Below are 18,652 nucleotides of genomic sequence, written 5' to 3' on the forward strand. Positions count from 1 at the left end.
TTTGTCTCAAACAAACAAAAAAGGACACTGGACCTGTTACTTAAGATGCACAGGACAAGTTTAGAAATGTGTCGATCTTTGTATAATCATAATAAAACTACATTCCCACACCTTGTACATTAATATTTCAAAAAGAGGTTTTGACAGGCCCTTTTTTGGAGTTACCAGGGACGACCCCCGGACATGCCGGAGAGATATGTCTCTCGGCTGTCCTGGGAACATTTTGGGATCCTGCTAAAGTTGCTACACGAAGTGGCTGGGCAGAGGGAAGTCTGGGTTTTCCTTAAAGCTGCTGTACACCGCGATCCAATAAATGGTATTAAATGTACGGATGGTGTTTTGGAAGGCTCTATCGCCACATTCCCCAGTCCATCATTATAAGGTTGGTCTAAGAACCACAATGTGTGATACCGTCTTGCGATTTATTCTGATTCAGGAATCACCCTTTTGGAGGAGCTCAACATGCCCAAAGAACTCATCAATTTGGGGGAATTTTAAGGTTAGTACTTTGAAGAAATCTTACTCCTCCCCCCAAATGACCCCCAATCAAAAGCAGGAGAGGACAGGCGGGCGATGTTAACTCTTTGACTGCCAAAAACGTTTAATAACGATTAGTAAAATCAGGACGTATGCTGCCATAAACGTTAAAAGACGTCAACTAGGTTTTTTATTTGATATTTTTTCCTCAGTGCAACGTCTAAATGCAGCACTGCCTGGTCAATGCGTTGTGGAATCCAAAACACTAACTATGGCCAGCAGATGGAAGCATTGTAACTCTTTTCGTGAATAATCAAAGCCTTTGTCATATCAAAGTTGTTGTTTTTTTGATAATGTGTGGCAGTAAAAGTGTTCATAGAAAGGGTTTTGTCATGCCTATGCCACCTAATGTGGATGGAGCATGGCTTCAAATTGGCAGAAAAACACACAAGTTGCATCGCCTACCCCTTTTGCATGCTCGCTAACGTCTAAAAATAAGGAAATCTCGTGATTTCTGCCCAAGTCCCGCAAGATATTGTTACTGAAATATGCAGAGGTCTGTTGGGACATTGCTTCAACCTCATTCAAATATTATGAGACTTTGAAGGTTCCCCTGCCCCCCATCCCGCCAGAAATGTCGTCTATTTCACCATTAAAGGGACATTCAAATGAAGACGTTCCACTATATTCTTCATTGACAAACTTCAACAGGAGGTTACAAAATGACGTTATATTTTTATGTTGTTAAAATTAGGGATGTTCGATACCAGTTTTTTTCAGACCAATACCGATACCCATACTCAGACCCTCAGTACTCACCGATACCAACTGCTGATACCAGTAGTACATTTTGACAAATAAAAAAAATCACTAAAAGATATTTTTAAACAAATATATTTCCTTTAATTTTGACACAAAAAAAAAAAAAACAGCTCAGTCACTCTTCAATAGTCTTAACGCTCAAAATAAAACACAAAAATGGTCTTTTAGTTTAAGATTCACAATTTTGAAGTATTTCCAAACCGGTCAAGTTTTGGTGAAAAACTGCTGCAAGCTAGCGCCACTTACAGGCAAGGAGGACTCACTTAACGTCTTCCCCCTCTGCCATCGGTCGCTTGTACTCGTCTGCGTCACGAGTACTCGAGTACTTGAAAAAAAGGCTGGTATCGGCCCGATACCGAAACCTGGTATCGGTACTTGCCCATCCCTAGTTAAAATGCATGGGCACATGACACCTTTATAGATCAAGGGGCATTTATAAGGCTTAAGAAATGTCCGACATTTTTCATTGCCTTTCCATATTTAACACCGCAAATAAAATGACCATTAGACCCTCTTTGGTTACAGACCCTGACTACTTTTTTTGTAAACCTTTAAGTCTAAATGTTTTTTTGTTTTTGATTTTTCTGTTCATAGAGAGATTGCTGCAGTCAGAGCTTTTATTTTAGCCACCTTATGATATCTTAGATGACCATTCAAGCAATCTGGGTGAGCTTGACCCGAGACAATATGAACCACCACCAGTCGTGCTCAACACGCTCGCACCCCATGAGTCGTCATCTTTTTATAACGCCGCCTGACCTGCCTGACAGAAAGCGGATGCTGTGAGATTTTTCATCGACACTTTTGAGTGTGACTAAACGGCTCATGTTAATGTTTATCATCAGCCATTAAGATCACATTACAAAAGACGCCGTAAGGCTGCCAGCGGGGGACACTCGGGATCAACTCTTTGTGGAGACTTACAGTAAAGGGGCGAAAGTAGCTCATTGGCATCAGAGAAATATGCTGTTCAAATGCATGAATGACTTCCAAATCTTCCATCAATCTGTTGGCCAAATTGTAAAAACGTCCTGTCATCAGAGGTTTCATTTTGTCTACATTAATGGCGTATATTGTTCATCGAATGTAGCCAATAGCAGATTAAGTCACGATTATGTTTCCAGTCCAACGGCGAGGCTATCGTTTTCATGAGGATACGTAAAAGGGGTTTCAGCCTTTTATTGCCCAACAAAAAGGGGTGCCATCGACCTCCATGTTAGATAAAGTCAAGAAAACAGACCTGGTTAACGGACCGCTCAACAAAGACAACCGAGCGTTGAAAGTAAGTCATGTTGAATTCTCATTCTGTTTATTATATTTTGAGAATGTTGGGCTAAAGAATATTTTGAACAATGAATTTAGATTTTTTATTTTTATTTTTTTTTAGACGACTTCTTTTGAAACAGGTTTTTGAAACAGCTTTCGGATGGCAAGTTAATGCAGACTAAGTAAACAAAACATGTCAAATGCAAATATGATGACTTTGCTTCTAAATATTAGACATCGGACACTGGAGATCCTCCAATAATACTGCACAGATATTTGTGATGACTGTGGGTTTTTTTAGTGATTAAGAAATGAGTGAGAAGGAGATGATTATCAATTTGGATTGATTGTAGACATTATGTGAGAATCTTCACTTTACTTTAATTCACTTAAAAACATCCAGGAGACCTAAATAATCTGAAAGATGATTTAGAATTCCTAAGTTAGGCAAAACTGCTCAAAAAATTAATTTATGATTGTATACATTTTTCATTAACTACTCCCTGTTAAGGTCTCTTAAATTAAAATGAAAAATGCCACCGGGCAATAGTAACAACACAGCGTTAATTACATTTTTATCAAGAAAAAAAAAAGAAAGAAAAAAAACACTTTGGGCTTTGGTTACTAAAATAACTCCACAATTAAGTATCCATCACCGGCACTCAACACAAGTACCAAATAAATAAAAGTACAGTGAAAGTTTAATATTGCGTGACACTAAAGTGCACATACAATGTTTCAATTACTGTAGTTTTAATTTAGTCATATTAGTACAAAGAGATGAGAATTAAACAAGTAAAATAAAACAAATTACTCTCTGAGGAAGTCTAACCAAACAATGTGGAGATGAAGTTTGCAGAGCAATACTCGCGTTCTTATTGGTAGTGCTGAGATCTCACATGTTGGTACGAACTCCCAATCTCATCCAGTAATCTAGAAAGTTTAAATCAAGGCAACTGGATTCTTCCTGTTTGTTGAAAATTTAGAAAATAAACATCAGAAACTTTCGAAAATAAAAGAAACTCAACGGAAAAACAATTCTCGATTAAAAGTGAGAACGTGTTCAACCTTTGCGGCGAGATGAACAAGTTTGTCTACTGAGGGATTCTGTCTTCCTCTGAAAATGTTGCTTTTACTTCAAATTGTACCACTTTTGGTGCGCTGGGAGTTTCGACATTAGTCATTTCCAGACACAGTGATACAGTCACAGGGATTCAATTTATCTTACTTTATATAAAACATTGTGTAGTGAATCGTCTTTTTTCTGCTGCTGGTGGCCAACAACTATGTGGTCCGAAAGACGTGAATATGAAAATGGTGACATAAAATAAATGTGCACTGACATAGCCGTTTAATGAAGATATACAGCCCTCGGCCTATGTTTGCTTCACCCCTCCCAAGGATGAACCGCTTGACTCCAAGAGATCTCGGTGGTCTGGTCAGCAGGGGTCTCGCATTCCACGTTTACGGCATCCTGGCGAGTCCAGGCATTCCCCCTCCCTCATAGTTCATAGTTTGCCACATGTGATACACAAAGATTGGCACAACCTCCAAAGGCCCGGTCTCATGCGCTTCTGTGGCCGATGACCCTGTTTTTAGCACCCCTGTGGTTACACAACGTTCACGTTTAGTCATGTCACAGGTATGAGTGTACATATTCCTGTACAGTGAACATTTCTAAAATTAGGTTTGGGGGTTTTTATGGCTTGTTGACAGTGTTTGGGGATTCCTTTCTTAAGGTGATTTATTTTCAGTTTTATTACCAGGCGCACTGTAAATAAAACGACAAATAAATAAAAAAATGTTATGCACATATGAAGGTTGGTTTTCCTTTTTTCACAGGTACACTGAAGCAATGAGTTTCAAACCAAAGGAGCCACCAAAAGGTAAAATGTTGTGGCTACATTTTTCGAGTGCAGTATTGTGTTGTAATGGAAAGTTGAACATTACCCAATCAGAGATGCTGGTTCTAATTTAAACACAGTTTTTCCTATTCACCTGCCATAAAAAAAAACCTTCATTAACTACCCAAACCATCTTTTAAGGCTGTGGTTGCCACAGCTTACCTATTTTCTGGGTTTCTTTTCTTCATGTGACGTTCGCAAGGCGAGCGCAATGGACACTTTGTCGTCAATTTCAGTTAAAGGGATGCTTTACTTATTTAGCCATTTTTGGCAGTCAAACATTAATATTTTACCTATTATAAATTTGATATTATTTTTATTATTTTTCATGTACAATTAGTACCTTTAAAAACACATTTTGCAACTTGCTGTCGACTGAAAATGACATCACAAGGGCTCAGGTAACCAATCACAGCTCAGCTTGTGAATGTCACATGACCAAACCTAGAAAACAGGTGATCTGCGATTGGTTACCTGAGCCCTTGTGATGTCATTTTCTGTCAACAGCAAGTTGCAAAATGTGTTATGAAAGGTACTAATTGTCCGTGAAAAATAATCAAAGTATCAAATTAATTATAGACAAAATATTAACTTTTTATTGCTATAATGGGCTAAATATGTGAAGTATCCGTTTAATAGCACTGCCAGTACAGGAAAAAAAAAATGGCAGATAAAAAACGGGTGGACGATCCTGTTGGACTGTTTTTCCACAAATGCAATTTTCATCAGAATACAGCGTTTGAAATAATGGGATTTATTTATGATCAATTAACTCATTCACTCCCAGCCATTTTCACAGAAGCAATTCCGTTCGCTCCCGGCCGATTTACTGGATTTTGACTGATTTTGCAAGGCCTACAGAATATTGTGTTCTATTGCTGTAAAAGCATGGAACCCACCAAAAGAAAGATTAAAGTCTCTTCTTTCATCAGGAAAAAAAAAAAAAGTATCATAAAAGTTTCATCAGTTGTCACAAATCTATTTAAAATTCCAAGTAATTTAGCTTTTTTTTCTAGATGGCCCTGGTTGATCTCATTTGTTCTACTGCCACCTGCTGGCCATTTGTGTAATAACTACCATTTCTGCAACCGTTCTTTGCAGCTGAGAGGCTGCATCAAAGCCTTCTGTATGCTCTAGCATAAAAATAAATAAATAAAAATAAAACGTATAAATACGTCTTTAGGACACTTGCATAAAAAAAAACGTATTTACACGTTATTGGGAGCAAATGAGTTAACACAGTATTTCATTGGGACCTCATTAAAAATCACACCATAATGCCGTACGTGCCCCATTCTTCTTACTCTCCAATTCTATTCTGTTCCGTGTCTTATCCGAAAGGAAGAAAATTAGACTGCATTTCACTGACAAGTCAACCTGCAGACAGAAAAATTGACTCCAGATGCCCGCATTAGTGTCTCAGCATGACGTGGATATCAGCTTGATACAGCCAACCAATTCTCATGGCTCCCCGAGCCCGCTGGAAGTCCAAATCAAAAGAATAGCATTTCGTATGCAGAACTAAACGAGCGGCCGCCGTCCTGGCAGACTTTGGATTAGTGTGAATCAGCGCTCGAGGAACACGCTTACCGCTAGTCCTGCCTGCATTCGAACGATACAAGTGCACACAGCAGCGAGCAACCCCTGGAGAGATGACGCACTGGGTTTGATGAATATTCAACACGCGTGCCCTCCGACGGGAGGCGAGCCGCTGCCGAAAAATATGATGATGAACGTGTAATCTCGCAGAAACTCTCAATGGTAATGGTAAAATAATAAGACAACCTTGGGATGTGCGCGCTAATGTGTGACTTCAGAGAGAGCGGGAGGCTGCGCTTTCGCTTTGAAGTTCACTTTGGAGCTGCGTCTTCGCATTGTCAAAGCAATTTCGCTCATTTGGCGCGAGTGAATGGAGGAAACCTTTTTCTTCTGTCACTCTGCATTGTCCACAAAGACGCCCGGTGATAATGTCGTTATTAGCATTAGCACCTGCCTTCTCTGGGTGACAAGCCGACGTGGCGACTTCGTAAAAGTAGAGCAGACAGTAAGGCTGTGTTCACACTTGTAGTACTCGGACAAACGAATATACATTCGGTCCAGTTCTCTTAGTTTAAGGTACACAAGGGCAAGTTATAAATGAGTCTCAAGTCTTAGCCTTCAAATTTCAAAGTTCCAAGTTACAATAGGAAATAATCTTGTCAAGTTGAGTCCTTTTTAAAAAAGTCCTTGCAATTTGCAATATGTTTTATTAACCCACTAGTCTAAGCATGCTATTTTGCATAATATTGTATTCGTGGAATAAGAAACAAGAAGATTAATCCCACTGACATCAAAATGTCCTTGGAATTGCATTACGAACGTCATGTGACAAAACCCAGAAACAGGGTGAGCCATAACGCATGCAATGTGAGCCCCAAGGCATTTTGATTACAATTTCAGTCACCAGCAGAGGGCAGTAGACTGACGAACAGTCCATCAGGCCCGACGGACTGCCCACCTCTGAAAATGGCTGCCTTCTGAGATGGTTGAAAACGGGAGATTAGACTGTTACGTAATTCTTATTCCACAAACGCAATATTTTTATGGTGAGCGTTGACTAAGGTGATTAATTTCCTTTACATAATTACTTCTGGGAAAATAGTTTATAAATTTAGTAAGCGGTTCTATGGTTACAAAAAGCAACAAGCCTGAAACATCAAAACTGTGTTACACATCTAACTACATACACCAATTAGGCTACAAGCACTGGAAAGCAAATTATTTATTTTTACATATTATATTTACTAATAAAAAAAAAAAAAAAAACATTTTACATTGCCTATTGGCAAAGTTCAAATCCCAGTGAATGAAGCGGCTATGAGCCACCATTAAGTATGATGCCTTCTTCACTCATATAGCAACAGATGGTGTTTGTTTCAACACCTGCTGCATGAAGCTCCTGTTGAGTCATCTCAATATAACTCATAAAATAGTGAAATGGATGGAATCTGTCTCACATCCCCGTTTAACTTCAACGCCTCTCAGTCGTTTGGTGCCAACTGCAAGATATAAACTTCCGAGAGCGAAAATGTCACTTTGTTTTTTCATTCCTATCTAAAAAAAATCATAAATATATGTCCTACTTGCTCATAAATTTTATAAAGCTTGAAGTAGTATAATATAAAACATAGAAAAAAAAATCATTCATTTGGCCGCCGCCTTACTGAATTATATAAATGTATTGAACGTGTCCTGCCTTTTGGACAAAATGGTTGGTTAATACAGCAGCGCTGGCATTGTTTAAAAGAATAGAAAGGAAATGGCGCCATCTTGTGTAATTCCAATATAACTGCCATCAGTGTTGAAATGGCCGGACGTTGAAAATATACGATTGACTATGATTGAAATAGACAAGGAGTTGGGATATTTGTATTTGGTTTAACTGATCAATTACATTACTTTATAGACTAATTTATTGTTTTTTGTTGGAGAAGCTAGATTTTGGAGTGTGTAGGTCTGATTCAATATGGAGTATTCTCTTTGCGCGCGTCACGAGGGGTAAATATAATGACGTCACTCCACTCTTAACACGGAAAACAGACAAACACAACAATGACAGCTTTTAATATTTGGAACCTTTCTAACAGTTTTGCTGAAATACTAAACGGGTAATAACTTGCAGGGTTGTTGTAAAAACAAAGACTCTATACTTTGGTTTTCATCTAAACCGACGACACTGACTGTACTTTGGTTTTTCATAAGCTACAATAGCTATATTACTGTGTCATAACGTCATCAACCTGCCTACATTAAACTGCAGAGTAATCTTCTTTGCCTGTTAGTGGCCATCACGAGGAGGTCCAGGGTTCACGGCGTCGTCATTACTCAAGTCGTCCAGCAAGTTCCGGGAGGAAAAGCAACACCTGACTTCACCAGGAAGCCGATAGCCATGACTGTGCATGAAGGTAAAAATACAAGTGAAAATGACAAATAAGAGCACAGTCAGCCTTTTTTAGAGGTACATCACAGTCCGGGGTTGTATTTATTTATCCCTCCCTCAGGGAGAAGAGCTTTTTTCAAAGCAATCGTCAGTGGCGAGCCGACACCGAGTGTCACATGGGGACGGAACAAGGGGGACGTCAATGACACAGAGAAGTACACTATTAGATATGATGAAAAAGCCAAAGAACACGTCCTTGAGGTGATATTTGAAAGCGCAGACCCCGCAACCCACACAAAATATGGCTTTGTATTTAATAGGCACATAATTACACACAATCTACACTAATGATGCGCTCTGCGTGCAGATACCGGAAGCAAAAGTCGACCTTGCCGACACGTACAAATGCTTTGCCGCCAATGAATATGGAACAGCTGTTTGCTCCGCCACCCTCAATATTATTAAAGGTGAGACAAAGACGTCCTGCAGTATTGACGATTCAGCGATTGTCAAGATTTTTGTGCCCAGTTACCAAATTTGGTGCGGCGCACGCACTTGCACTTGGCCCACATACCACGATGAATTACAGTCCTTTGGTGGCCCACATCCGGCATCAACCATGTGGGCCACATGTGGGCCTTATGTGGCCCACATCTTAGCCCAAATTGTATAACCACAGCTGGCCCTATGCTGGGCCACATTCGGCATCCACCATGTGGGCCACATAAGGCCCACATGTGGCCCACATGGTGGATGCCGGATGTGGGCCACCAAAGGACCGTAATTCATCGTGGTATGTGGGCCAAGTGCAAGTGCCTTATGTGGCCCACCACTGGGCCACACCAAATTTGCTGACTCTGTGTATATTCAAGTTAAGCGACGCAGGTCAATACTCCGATTTAAGATTTACATGACCACAAATATGCTCAAGGTGGCTTTCCTTTTGGTACTTATCAGTGGTTTTCTTTCAGCAAAGGACCAAGCGCCGCAGGATTTCAGAGCGATGCTCAAGAAAACGTAGGTGTGAAACATTACTCATAAGCACTTGACCGTGACCTATATGTTAACCCAATTCTTTTTTGTTTAGCGTCGTCGTCACCAAGAAAAAACAACTGCCGCCAAAGAAAGAGGGAGAACTTGATCCGAAACTCTGGGAGGTGCTCCTCAGTGCACCAAAGAAAGACTACCAAAGAATATGCTTGGACTTTGGGGTCACAGATTTCCGTTGGTTGCTGAAAAAATTGAATCAGATGAAAAAGGAAAGGGCAGACGAACAGGCAAAGGTATTGTATTCGAGCATTGCCCGTCAATGTCGATTGCACGCCAATTCAAAACATTCTTTTTTTTTCAAGGTTGTTGAAAATATCGGAAACGTGAAACAAATTGAAGTGAAACCAAGCGGAAAGGCAGAATTCAGCCTCGACATGTCCTTACTGGATCCTAAAAGCGCCATTCATCTGTACAAGGTGAGTTGTGATTGTATTTAAAATTCACAAATGAATAAAAGAGTATTTATTCCTTAATACCTGACCACTTTGCTCAACAAGGACGGTTCCATTGTCCCATATGGTAACGATGCAAACTCGAAGTACAGCCTGCAGAAACGTGGAAATAAATATTCTTTCACCATCAAAGATCCCCAGCCAGAAGACGCTGGTTTGTATCAGGTTGACGTTGGGGAGACAAATGTTCTTACTACTGACTTCCAAGGTATGCAGTTGCCATTGTACAGATTTATCGGTAAAGAAAAGCTTCTCAGTGCGACATTGTGATGCACCTCTTCGCTCCATGTGCTCCTTCTGCCTATATAGTGCCTGCAGTGGAGTTTGCAGACAAGATTGATAACGTAAAGGCCTTGGAAAACAAAGACGCCTCTTTTCAATGCGTCTTGTCAACGCCCCTCCACAGGATAACGTGGTCAACGCCAGACGCGTCACTTGAACACGGTGACAAATACGACATAAACGTCTCGGAAGACAAACTGACGCATCAGCTAACGATTAAAAACTGTGACGAGGCCGATAGTGGATCATATTATGCTATTGCTGGCATTGCGTCGTGCAATGCATCTCTCATGGTAGAAGGTGGGCTTTGCTTCATAGAAATTAGGGTTGTCCTGGTCATGTTTTTTTTTTGGAGCCACATCTGTGTCGTGTCGAGTCACTTGATTTTGAGTATCGGTCGATACTGAGTCCGATTTTTAGGCAATGACACACGCACAAGCACATATTTCATCCACAGCAATACATTTACAGTACAGTATGAGTTTTCCGCTGGGGTTAGGTTCCAAAAAAATTACCCGCAATAAATGAAATCCACCAAGTAGTTAGCTTTATGTTTTACATTTATTATAAATGGGTTTTTTTTTCTGTCACATCTGAATAGGATTTATCACAAATGTTGCAGTTATGTTTTTAGATGTGAATCGATCTCTGTTTGTATTAAAATAATTTCTCCAATCGGAAATCATGCTTTGATCGAGCTCAGTGTAACTTTAGCGCCTTTTTCAAGTAATTGTAGAAGAATGTACGTTGTTACATTCTTTACTTGTTAGTCAACGTGTTAAATAAAAATGTTGTAGGATTAATATAGACGAAAAATGCTATTTGAATCTCTAAAGTGACCATGTATGGTCTTAAATTGACATTGTTTATCACATAATCTTGATATAAAGCTTCCAGTGGCTTTTTTTTTTTTTTCTCTGATTTATAAATGTTTTAAGGCTCTAAAACCCCCCAATGCACAGTTTATACACTTTTCTCATTGAGGTATTTACATTTTCTCACATTCCTCTCGTTTAAACATTCACAATGTTCACACCTTCATAAATTTTATAAAATGTGTACATTACTGTAAAAATAAATGAATGCAAAATTGCACTTGAAAAAAATCTGCGATACGGCGAGACCGCAAAAACTGAACCGTGTTCGAGGGAGGTAACACCGTTATTTAGAGTCGTGTCTTAAATGTACAGTATAATGTCGAACCCATGCAGCTGCACAGTATTCATCTACAAACACAAATATCATCTCATCAAAAGTAACAATACAGTCTACACTCAGAAACATATTTGTTCCACTGATGTTATTTTTGCATCTACAAGTACATATTTTACAGCATGAAATCAGCGCTGATTAAAAAAAAAGCCTATAATGATCAGCTGAAAAATAGATCTGTCCTGATTTCCAATGAACAGATCGGGACAACTCTAATAAAATGATGTTGAATGAAAACTTATGATGACATCTTTGGTTTGATTTTTAAATTAGCTGATCCCAATGCCCGTCAAGGTCTTCAGCACAAGAAAGCTGAGGATCAGGATGACTTGGCTAAATTGGCTTTGAAGCAGAAACTGCAAGTGGAGGCAGAAGACACAAATGGACAAAAAGAGTCAAGTGGGAAGATCGGTACTGGAGTAGGTGACGATTCGAGTGGAAAGACTGATGGTGAGGGAAAAGGTGAGATCAAAAACAACCTCCTCGGAGGCGGAGAAGATGAAACCGAGAACGTTGATGCTGGCAGAAGGCGATTGCGATCAGGCCCAGCTGTGTCTGATGCAGCAAAAGGTATGTTTTCTATGCCAATATAAGACTAATGGCTGCTGATTAATGGAGTAAATTTTCCCCAATGTATTCTTAGTTTCTTCCTCCTGGTATTTACTTTTTTTCAGATGGTGTTCAGTTTGTCAATGGGTTGTCAGATACCACAGCTAGTACCGGTGGACGGGCGGAGCTAATTTGTAAATTAAGCACTGAGAACTCTGAGGGGAGGTGGTACAAAAACGGCAAACTGGTAAATAATTTCTTCCAGCAGCATTAAAGTTAATAAATACATTTTACCGCTGCATGTAAGGATTGAGAGTAATTAATTTTCATGTGACCAGCTCACCAATGAGGATGGCGTCAGGATGATTAAAGATGGAGCCTATCACAAATTGATAATTGACTGCTGTAAAAAAGAAGATGGAGCCGTGTATCGCTTTGAGTCAGATGGACGTAAATCAGAAGCCGCGTTGAATATTCAAGGTTAGAATTAAAAGTAGTGTTGTTCCGATACCGTTTTTTTTTTTGCTCCCGATACCGATACCGATACCCAGCTTTGCAGTATCGGCCGATACCGATACCATACCGATACTTAAGTTGTTTTTTTTCCTCAACATGAAAAAGCTGTCCTGCTATTGGTTCAGAGCAGTCAAGGGCCAATAGGATATCTTAGATCGCCATGCAGTGAACATGTTACATATCAGTGAATACACACCAGCAAGACACAAGATGCTGCATACAAAATCCTATTTTAGCGTTGGAATTAATGGTATCGGCGTCTTACTTGTGAGGAGTCACCGATACCGATACCACTGTTTTAATGCAGTATCGGCACCTCTGCCGATACCAGTATTGGTATCGGAACAACACTAATTAAAAGTACACACAACTACATCCTTTTTTTATAACGGTCTTGGCTTTGGATATTTAAAAACAACATATTTCCACTTCACCCTAAAGATCCACCAAAGATTGACGCAAGCGCTCTTGTAAAATTCACAAAACCAGTGATTGTAAAAGCAGGCGAGACTGCAGAATGGAAGCTTCAATTCTCGGATGGAGAACCGATGAACGTTCAATGGAGCAAGGATGACGATGTGCTTTTGCCTGCCCTCAATGTGAGGGTTGAAAAATCCGCCACCCAGAGCAAACTACGACTCGCAAAATGCCAAAGGAAAGACAGCGGCGAGATCAAAATAAAAATCAGGAACGAATTTGGTACAACAGAAGCAATTTCCAGACTTATAGTCTTGGGTGAGTCAAAGGGACCTAGCGTACTGTAAAGTCAGGTTGGTGTTAGCACAATAATGATCCCATCCACAGACAAACCCACGCCGCCACAGGGACCTGTGGACATTATGGAGAGTGCTGTGACATCTGTTGTGTTCAAATGGAGACCGCCAAAGGATAACGGCGGATGTCCAGTCACAAACTACATCATAGAACGGCAGCAGGTTGGACGTAACAAGTGGTCCAATCGCGGGGAGATCAGTGGCAGCACAACCGTTTACAAAGACTGTGATGTAGAACCTGGAAGGAGATACTGCTATCGGATCAGAGCCAAAAATTCAGAAGGTGTTAGTGACTACCTGCAGACAGAAGATATACCAGCTGGAGTGTTACGTAAGTCTTCAATATGGGCCTTGGCCGCCACTCTGACCAATTAAAACTCAAGGAAGCTTTTGTCACAGGTTATCCTGGAGCCCCTTTGCCACCGAAAGTGGCCCGTGTCTGTAAAGAGTGCATTAGTCTGACATGGTGTGCTCCATGCGACACCGGCGGGACCAAAATAGTGGGCTATAATTTGGAAAAAAGGAAGAAAGGCACTAATTACTGGAGCCTAGTAAATCAAGGAGGACCAATAAAGGGTACGAAACTCATTTAACGGCTACAATACGCCAATAATGAAAATATTTTTCCTAGATTCCAAGTATGACGTGAAAGACATCTTTGAGGGGGCAGAATACGAATTCAGGGTGTCCGCCATCAACCTATCGGGTCCTGGGGACACAAGTAATCCATGTGACACCATAATTGCAAGAGATCCCATGAGTACGACTGTGCCATCTTTGTCTCACGGATTTAAAAGCTTGAATCCTAACAGCATGTTTAAAAGTCTCTTTTATCGTATATTGCTGTCATTGAAGAACCCCCCGGCAAAGTCACCAACCTCCGAGTAACATCCAGCGACTACGTAACCTTGTCGCTGGCTTGGACGAAACCCAAGGAAGTGAAAGGGTCACAGGGTGAAGCCCACGGGTACCATGTGGAGATCAGACCCATCGCAAGCCCGGAATGGACCCGATGCAATGCCGTCCCAATTACTCCCACCACCTACACTGTGCGCGGCTTAAAGGCCATGTCGGCCTACTGGGTGAGAGTAGTTGCTACCAATTATGGAGGCGATGGGGAACCACGAGGCTTTGACAATCACATCTTTGCCATGCCCCCTCCTGGTAAGAATACCTTTGATGGGTGACACTGGCTTTCTCTGCTGAGAGTCAAGAGAGAGTCATAAGTACAACAAGCCTGTCAGAATTTATTCATTCTGGTTTTCCTGACTGGTATACTATATTATGAGCGTTTTGAAATATTTATCAGTATGATTATGAGTCGACAACAACATCAAGTCAGGCCTTGGGTAGCATTTTGACAGCATGACACTCGTAGGAAAGCCAAAATTCATTTTGTTCCAGCTGTGTGTTATGTTCACACATTGATACACACGGCCCATGTGGTTTTGTTTTGATTGCTGGATTCAAAACAAGTCGTACTTCTGCTCTGTGGTTGAATGAATCCCAGCGCAGTGGAACAGAAACGAGGTCCAAAGGATTATGCAGTTTGAAAAAAAAAGAGGCAAAACTGTCTTTCGTGTAACAAGTTTATATTAGAAGCTGAAACACAAGTATATCATTTGAACAGACTTGAAACCGTACTTTTATTTTTACCCCTAAAGTACGTCCAAAGTTCAAAGAATGCAACATGAAGAGCTTCGTAGTCGTGAGATCAGGAAACACCGTTCGTCTCAACATCCCATTTGAGGTACCGTAAAATAACGCCGAGTCACGGTGAATTTTTAAGCTCATGTGGATTTAAATAAGTATATTTGTCTAACAGGCGTCACCCTTTCCGGATGTCTCATGGTTGAAAGACGGTACTTTAGTCCCCAAGCATGTAACAGTCACCAATTCTGATAAAGCTTCTCAACTGTTGATCCCGACATCTGAACGATCCGACTCGGGACTCTACACCGTTATTGTCAAGAATCTCGTCGGCCAAGAGAGCTTCAATGTGGAAATTAGGGTAACAGGTAAATGTCAGCATTACTGACAAACAAATTAACGGTTTTTAAATCATAAATCTGTATTTATTTACTACTTCATCAAAATTCTAGATGACCCCAAGCCTCCAGGTCCTGTGGAGCTGACTCAGAATGTACCGGGAACAGTCACTTTGTCCTGGGCGCCCTCTCCAGACGAAACGAAGGACGACAGGCTGCACTACGTCATATCCAAGCGGGACTCCTCCAAGCCCACTTGGAAGACGGTGGCAGAAAGCCTCTTCAACAACAAGTTTACTGTTGTGGACATTGTGCCCGGGCGTCAATATCACTTCAGGGTTTTTGCTAAAAACGACATGGGCCTTTCGGCGCCATCTGTGTCACCCACGTTTGAAACCAAGAAAGAAAAAGGTAACCGCAGCCGATCATACAAAATGCGTTGCATCCATCCATTTTGTAGTACCGCAAAATATAATCAACACAGTTTACCTTTGTCAACATTTCTATCACATTGCTTGATCATTCCTTAGTCAGCAGGTCATTTGTCTGGATAGTTGTTTTGTTTTTGTGTGTCTTACCATTAATTAAACTTTTAAATTAAATCATTCCTCAAAATATGGATCATAATAAGGATTTTAGGTTTAATAATATTCCTAAAACAGAGGAACCTCTAGGCTAAACACAATCCATTCTGGGAAGTTGGTCGAACACAATTATTTATTTATTTTTTCTCACTTTTAGGTGTACACAGTTATTGGCTACAGCTGTCCTGTCATATGACCTTTTCAAGGCACAAACTAGCCTGAAAAATACGGCTTCACACAGCATAAGAAATAATGATTAAACGTAACGGCTTGGCCGTTTCCTTTTTTTTTCTTTAATTCATGATTCAATTCATATATTTAGTACATAAAGGTAAACCTTGACGTTCACTATAACTATCGAAATATAGACTGAATATAGACATGAATATATGCACCATATACACACACACACACACACACACACACACACACACACACACACACGCACGCACCCCAATTACCTAAATCAGCTCTTCATGATGCAAATGGTAAATTTTTGTGTTTCCTGAAAAATCTAAAAAAAAAATGACTTAGTTGATTATTTTCAGTAGGCGTCGATATATGGTAACATATTATTACCAAAGACAAAGCTGTACAAATGAGCAGAGTGAAGTTTGTTGGCGGTTTGAGCACCCACGATGTAAGCGACAAGTTTCCCAAAAGTATAAATTCTAAATTGCACAACCTCAAGAGGGCCTTCAAACTATTAAGAGAGATCTCAAATTCACCAGCATGAAAACTTTCTGTGACGTTTGTCTTTGCGCCACAGAAAGGTTCAAGGTGAACGTACCAAGGAGAAAACCCGTGGATTTATCGTCAGCGCCGTCATTCATCACCCCATTGAGGCGCCACATGCCTCCAGAAGGCTACGAGTGTCACATGAGCTGCGCGGTCAAGGGCGAACCGGCGCCCCGCGTGGCCTGGTACCACAACGACGTGGACCTGAGCGTCAACAGCAACTACTACATCACCAACGTATGCGGCGTCTGCTCCCTGCTCATCCTGAGGGTGGGTGCCAACGACGGCGGCGAATACAAGGTTGCTGTGGAGAACCATCTGGGCTCGGCTGAGTGCTCCATGATGCTGAACGTCAGAGGTAAATACGGGAATTACACTTTCTAAAAACAGTTTATTTATTTTGGATTATTTTTTTATTAGGGTTGACTCATTTGTATAAAAGCACATATTTTCCTCTATTAAAACACAAAATTGTGTTTTTTTTTTGACCGTGCTAGCATGAATTAATTCTATTCCAATGCATTTCAATAACTAAGAAAAAACGCCATTTATGATATTCAAGTATAATTTGGGTCTCGGGACGAATTCAGCTTGGGTATCACGGCTGCACTAAATTGAAAACATATCACATTAATATTTACAATAAGCAAAACATAGCAAAATATCAATAAGTACATAATTAACATTTAAGCAGTCTCGTGGGCTCTAATTGACTGCTGGTAACATCTCAAACTTTGATTCAAGTTTTAGCCCTATAATGCTCCCCAAGTCTTCTGCACCTTCCAAAACTTCTTCTGGTAGTGAGCCAAAGTGCCAGATGAAGATCCTGACGATTCACGAGAAGATAAAACTTCTAGAGGTTCTTCGTGGGAAGGACAAAGTTATGCGGATGCTTTATTAAGAATGTTTTATTTACATTTCAGCATAACCGCCATTTTAACTCCCTAACTTCTACGGCTATACTGCCATCTAGGGGTGTTTATAAGACACGGCACTTATCAGTATTGCATAGTATTTTCCACGTATTTTTCAAATCATTTTACAGTCAGTTTAAAAAAATTGTTTAAGTGGGTGTGGAACGTAATTAAAACTGCTTTCTTCTGTGCTTGTTTACAGAGCAACGAACATGAACGACAGAAACACCAGAAGAAAAACAGTACCATTGTTGTTCATTTGCAGCTACGACAGTGACCTAGCTACTTATTTCTATGGCTGTGATACACCAAGTGTCATGTTTGAACATTTTATTAAACAGTTTTTGCCCATTAGAAACGGGGTTCTTTGATATATGACCGAGTTCTGTGCAGCAACAATGCAGCTAAATAAACATTCAACTGCAATAGCGTGATTGATATAAATACAAAATACCTTAAATAAAACAAACACCAATGGATGAACGTACCTTGGAAAAAGATGAGGGAGTGAAGGGGTCCACCAAAGAAACACATGTGGTGTCGGTGAGGATCTTCTTCTTCCACAGCAAGTTTAAAAACGTCAACAACTCCAGCAAGACAATTTGGTTGTCACTTCTGCATCGTTCCGGTTATGCTAGTTGGCAAACATCCTGCAATCTAACCACGTAAAACAAACACTATACAGAGTAAACTTACAGGTACAAAAAATCAAATTGAGTGAGACGTGGCAGTGGCGATTAAAGGAAATTGGTATTTACCTGCTGCTTGAACTCCTTTCAAAATAAAAGGGATGTTAGATCGGCTTGCGGGCTTCTCAGTTATGCAATTAGAAACGTGAGGAAAACTGAAATTGTAATGCGAGCCGAATTTGTTTAGGTGGCTTCTGCTCACTTCCTTAACCACCGGGTAAATGATAGTTATCGCTTTGTTTTGAAATCCTCGGGCAGCTAAGACATGCCGTGAAAGTGGCCGACATGTACGATTTTCACAATAAGAGCTTATTAGGGAAATTTGATTTACCGGAAATTGTATCCTACTCATTTATTCTAAATCTAAATCTTAACAGACTCTAATGGTACCTTGTTGGCAATAGCCATATCCTGATTATCATGCTAAAATTCATGCAGTCATTAATAAAACCAAAGTCTGTTAAACCTATTGAAGACAGTGCAGTATAATCCACACTGAATAAACCCTTGTGAGCAA

General features: G+C 40.3%; 3 protein-coding genes across 17 annotated transcripts in view; 1 reads left to right on the forward strand and 2 right to left on the reverse strand.

Moving 5' to 3' along the window:
- The window catches only part of LOC144023447 (uncharacterized), a 250,689-nt gene extending 232,337 nt beyond the window's left edge, over nt 1–18,352 (reverse strand). For 7 of the 9 annotated variants that reach the window (XR_013284551.1, XR_013284550.1, XM_077528920.1 and 4 more), the window contains exon 1: nt 17,935–18,184. Coding sequence is in view for 2 of the 9 variants with exons in the window: in XM_077528922.1 (XP_077385048.1) it covers nt 17,935–17,980 (46 nt within the window). In the remaining 7 variants the exon portion in view is untranslated. Of the gene's footprint in view, nt 1–17,934; nt 18,185–18,204 lie in introns of those variants that run through there. The other 2 variants (XM_077528923.1, XM_077528919.1) reach the window with 1 other exon arrangement.
- LOC144024572 (synaptotagmin-2-like) overlaps nt 1–18,652 on the reverse strand; it is a 400,108-nt gene that overhangs the window by 350,667 nt on the left and 30,789 nt on the right. The gene's annotated exons all lie outside the window — the stretch shown is intronic.
- On the forward strand, nt 6,141–17,696 carry LOC144024476 (immunoglobulin-like and fibronectin type III domain-containing protein 1). 5 transcript variants are annotated; one of them, XM_077530794.1, is made up of 22 exons: nt 6,141–6,230; nt 8,291–8,413; nt 8,510–8,649; nt 8,756–8,855; nt 9,360–9,405; nt 9,476–9,671; nt 9,741–9,854; nt 9,936–10,098; nt 10,200–10,472; nt 11,658–11,954; nt 12,059–12,180; nt 12,272–12,413; nt 12,891–13,184; nt 13,254–13,553; nt 13,622–13,798; nt 13,854–13,982; nt 14,078–14,386; nt 14,887–14,972; nt 15,048–15,240; nt 15,325–15,621; nt 16,564–16,890; nt 17,649–17,696. In XM_077530794.1, exons 2-22 carry the CDS (start codon nt 8,398–8,400, stop codon nt 17,660–17,662), a joined length of 3,735 nt encoding a protein of 1,244 aa, XP_077386920.1. In that variant the 5' UTR covers nt 6,141–6,230; nt 8,291–8,397; the 3' UTR covers nt 17,663–17,696. The 5 variants fall into 5 exon arrangements, with proteins under 5 accessions (XP_077386920.1, XP_077386919.1, XP_077386918.1 ...); XM_077530793.1 differs by lacking the exon at nt 6,141–6,230 and adding an exon at nt 7,850–8,006; XM_077530792.1 differs by lacking the exon at nt 6,141–6,230 and adding an exon at nt 8,020–8,116.

Source organism: Festucalex cinctus, chromosome 8, assembly GCF_051991245.1.
Source record: "Festucalex cinctus isolate MCC-2025b chromosome 8, RoL_Fcin_1.0, whole genome shotgun sequence".
In the NCBI taxonomy this organism is placed as follows: Eukaryota; Metazoa; Chordata; class Actinopteri; order Syngnathiformes; family Syngnathidae; genus Festucalex; species Festucalex cinctus.

Bases quoted from the DNA above. Each gene is read 5' to 3' on its own strand.
- LOC144024476 (XM_077530794.1), top strand. The intron at 10,099-10,199 runs GTATGCAGTTGC...CTGCCTATATAG, and splicing joins TCTTACTACTGACTTCCAAG to TGCCTGCAGTGGAGTTTGCA. The intron at 13,799-13,853 runs GTACGAAACTCA...TATTTTTCCTAG, and splicing joins TCAAGGAGGACCAATAAAGG to ATTCCAAGTATGACGTGAAA.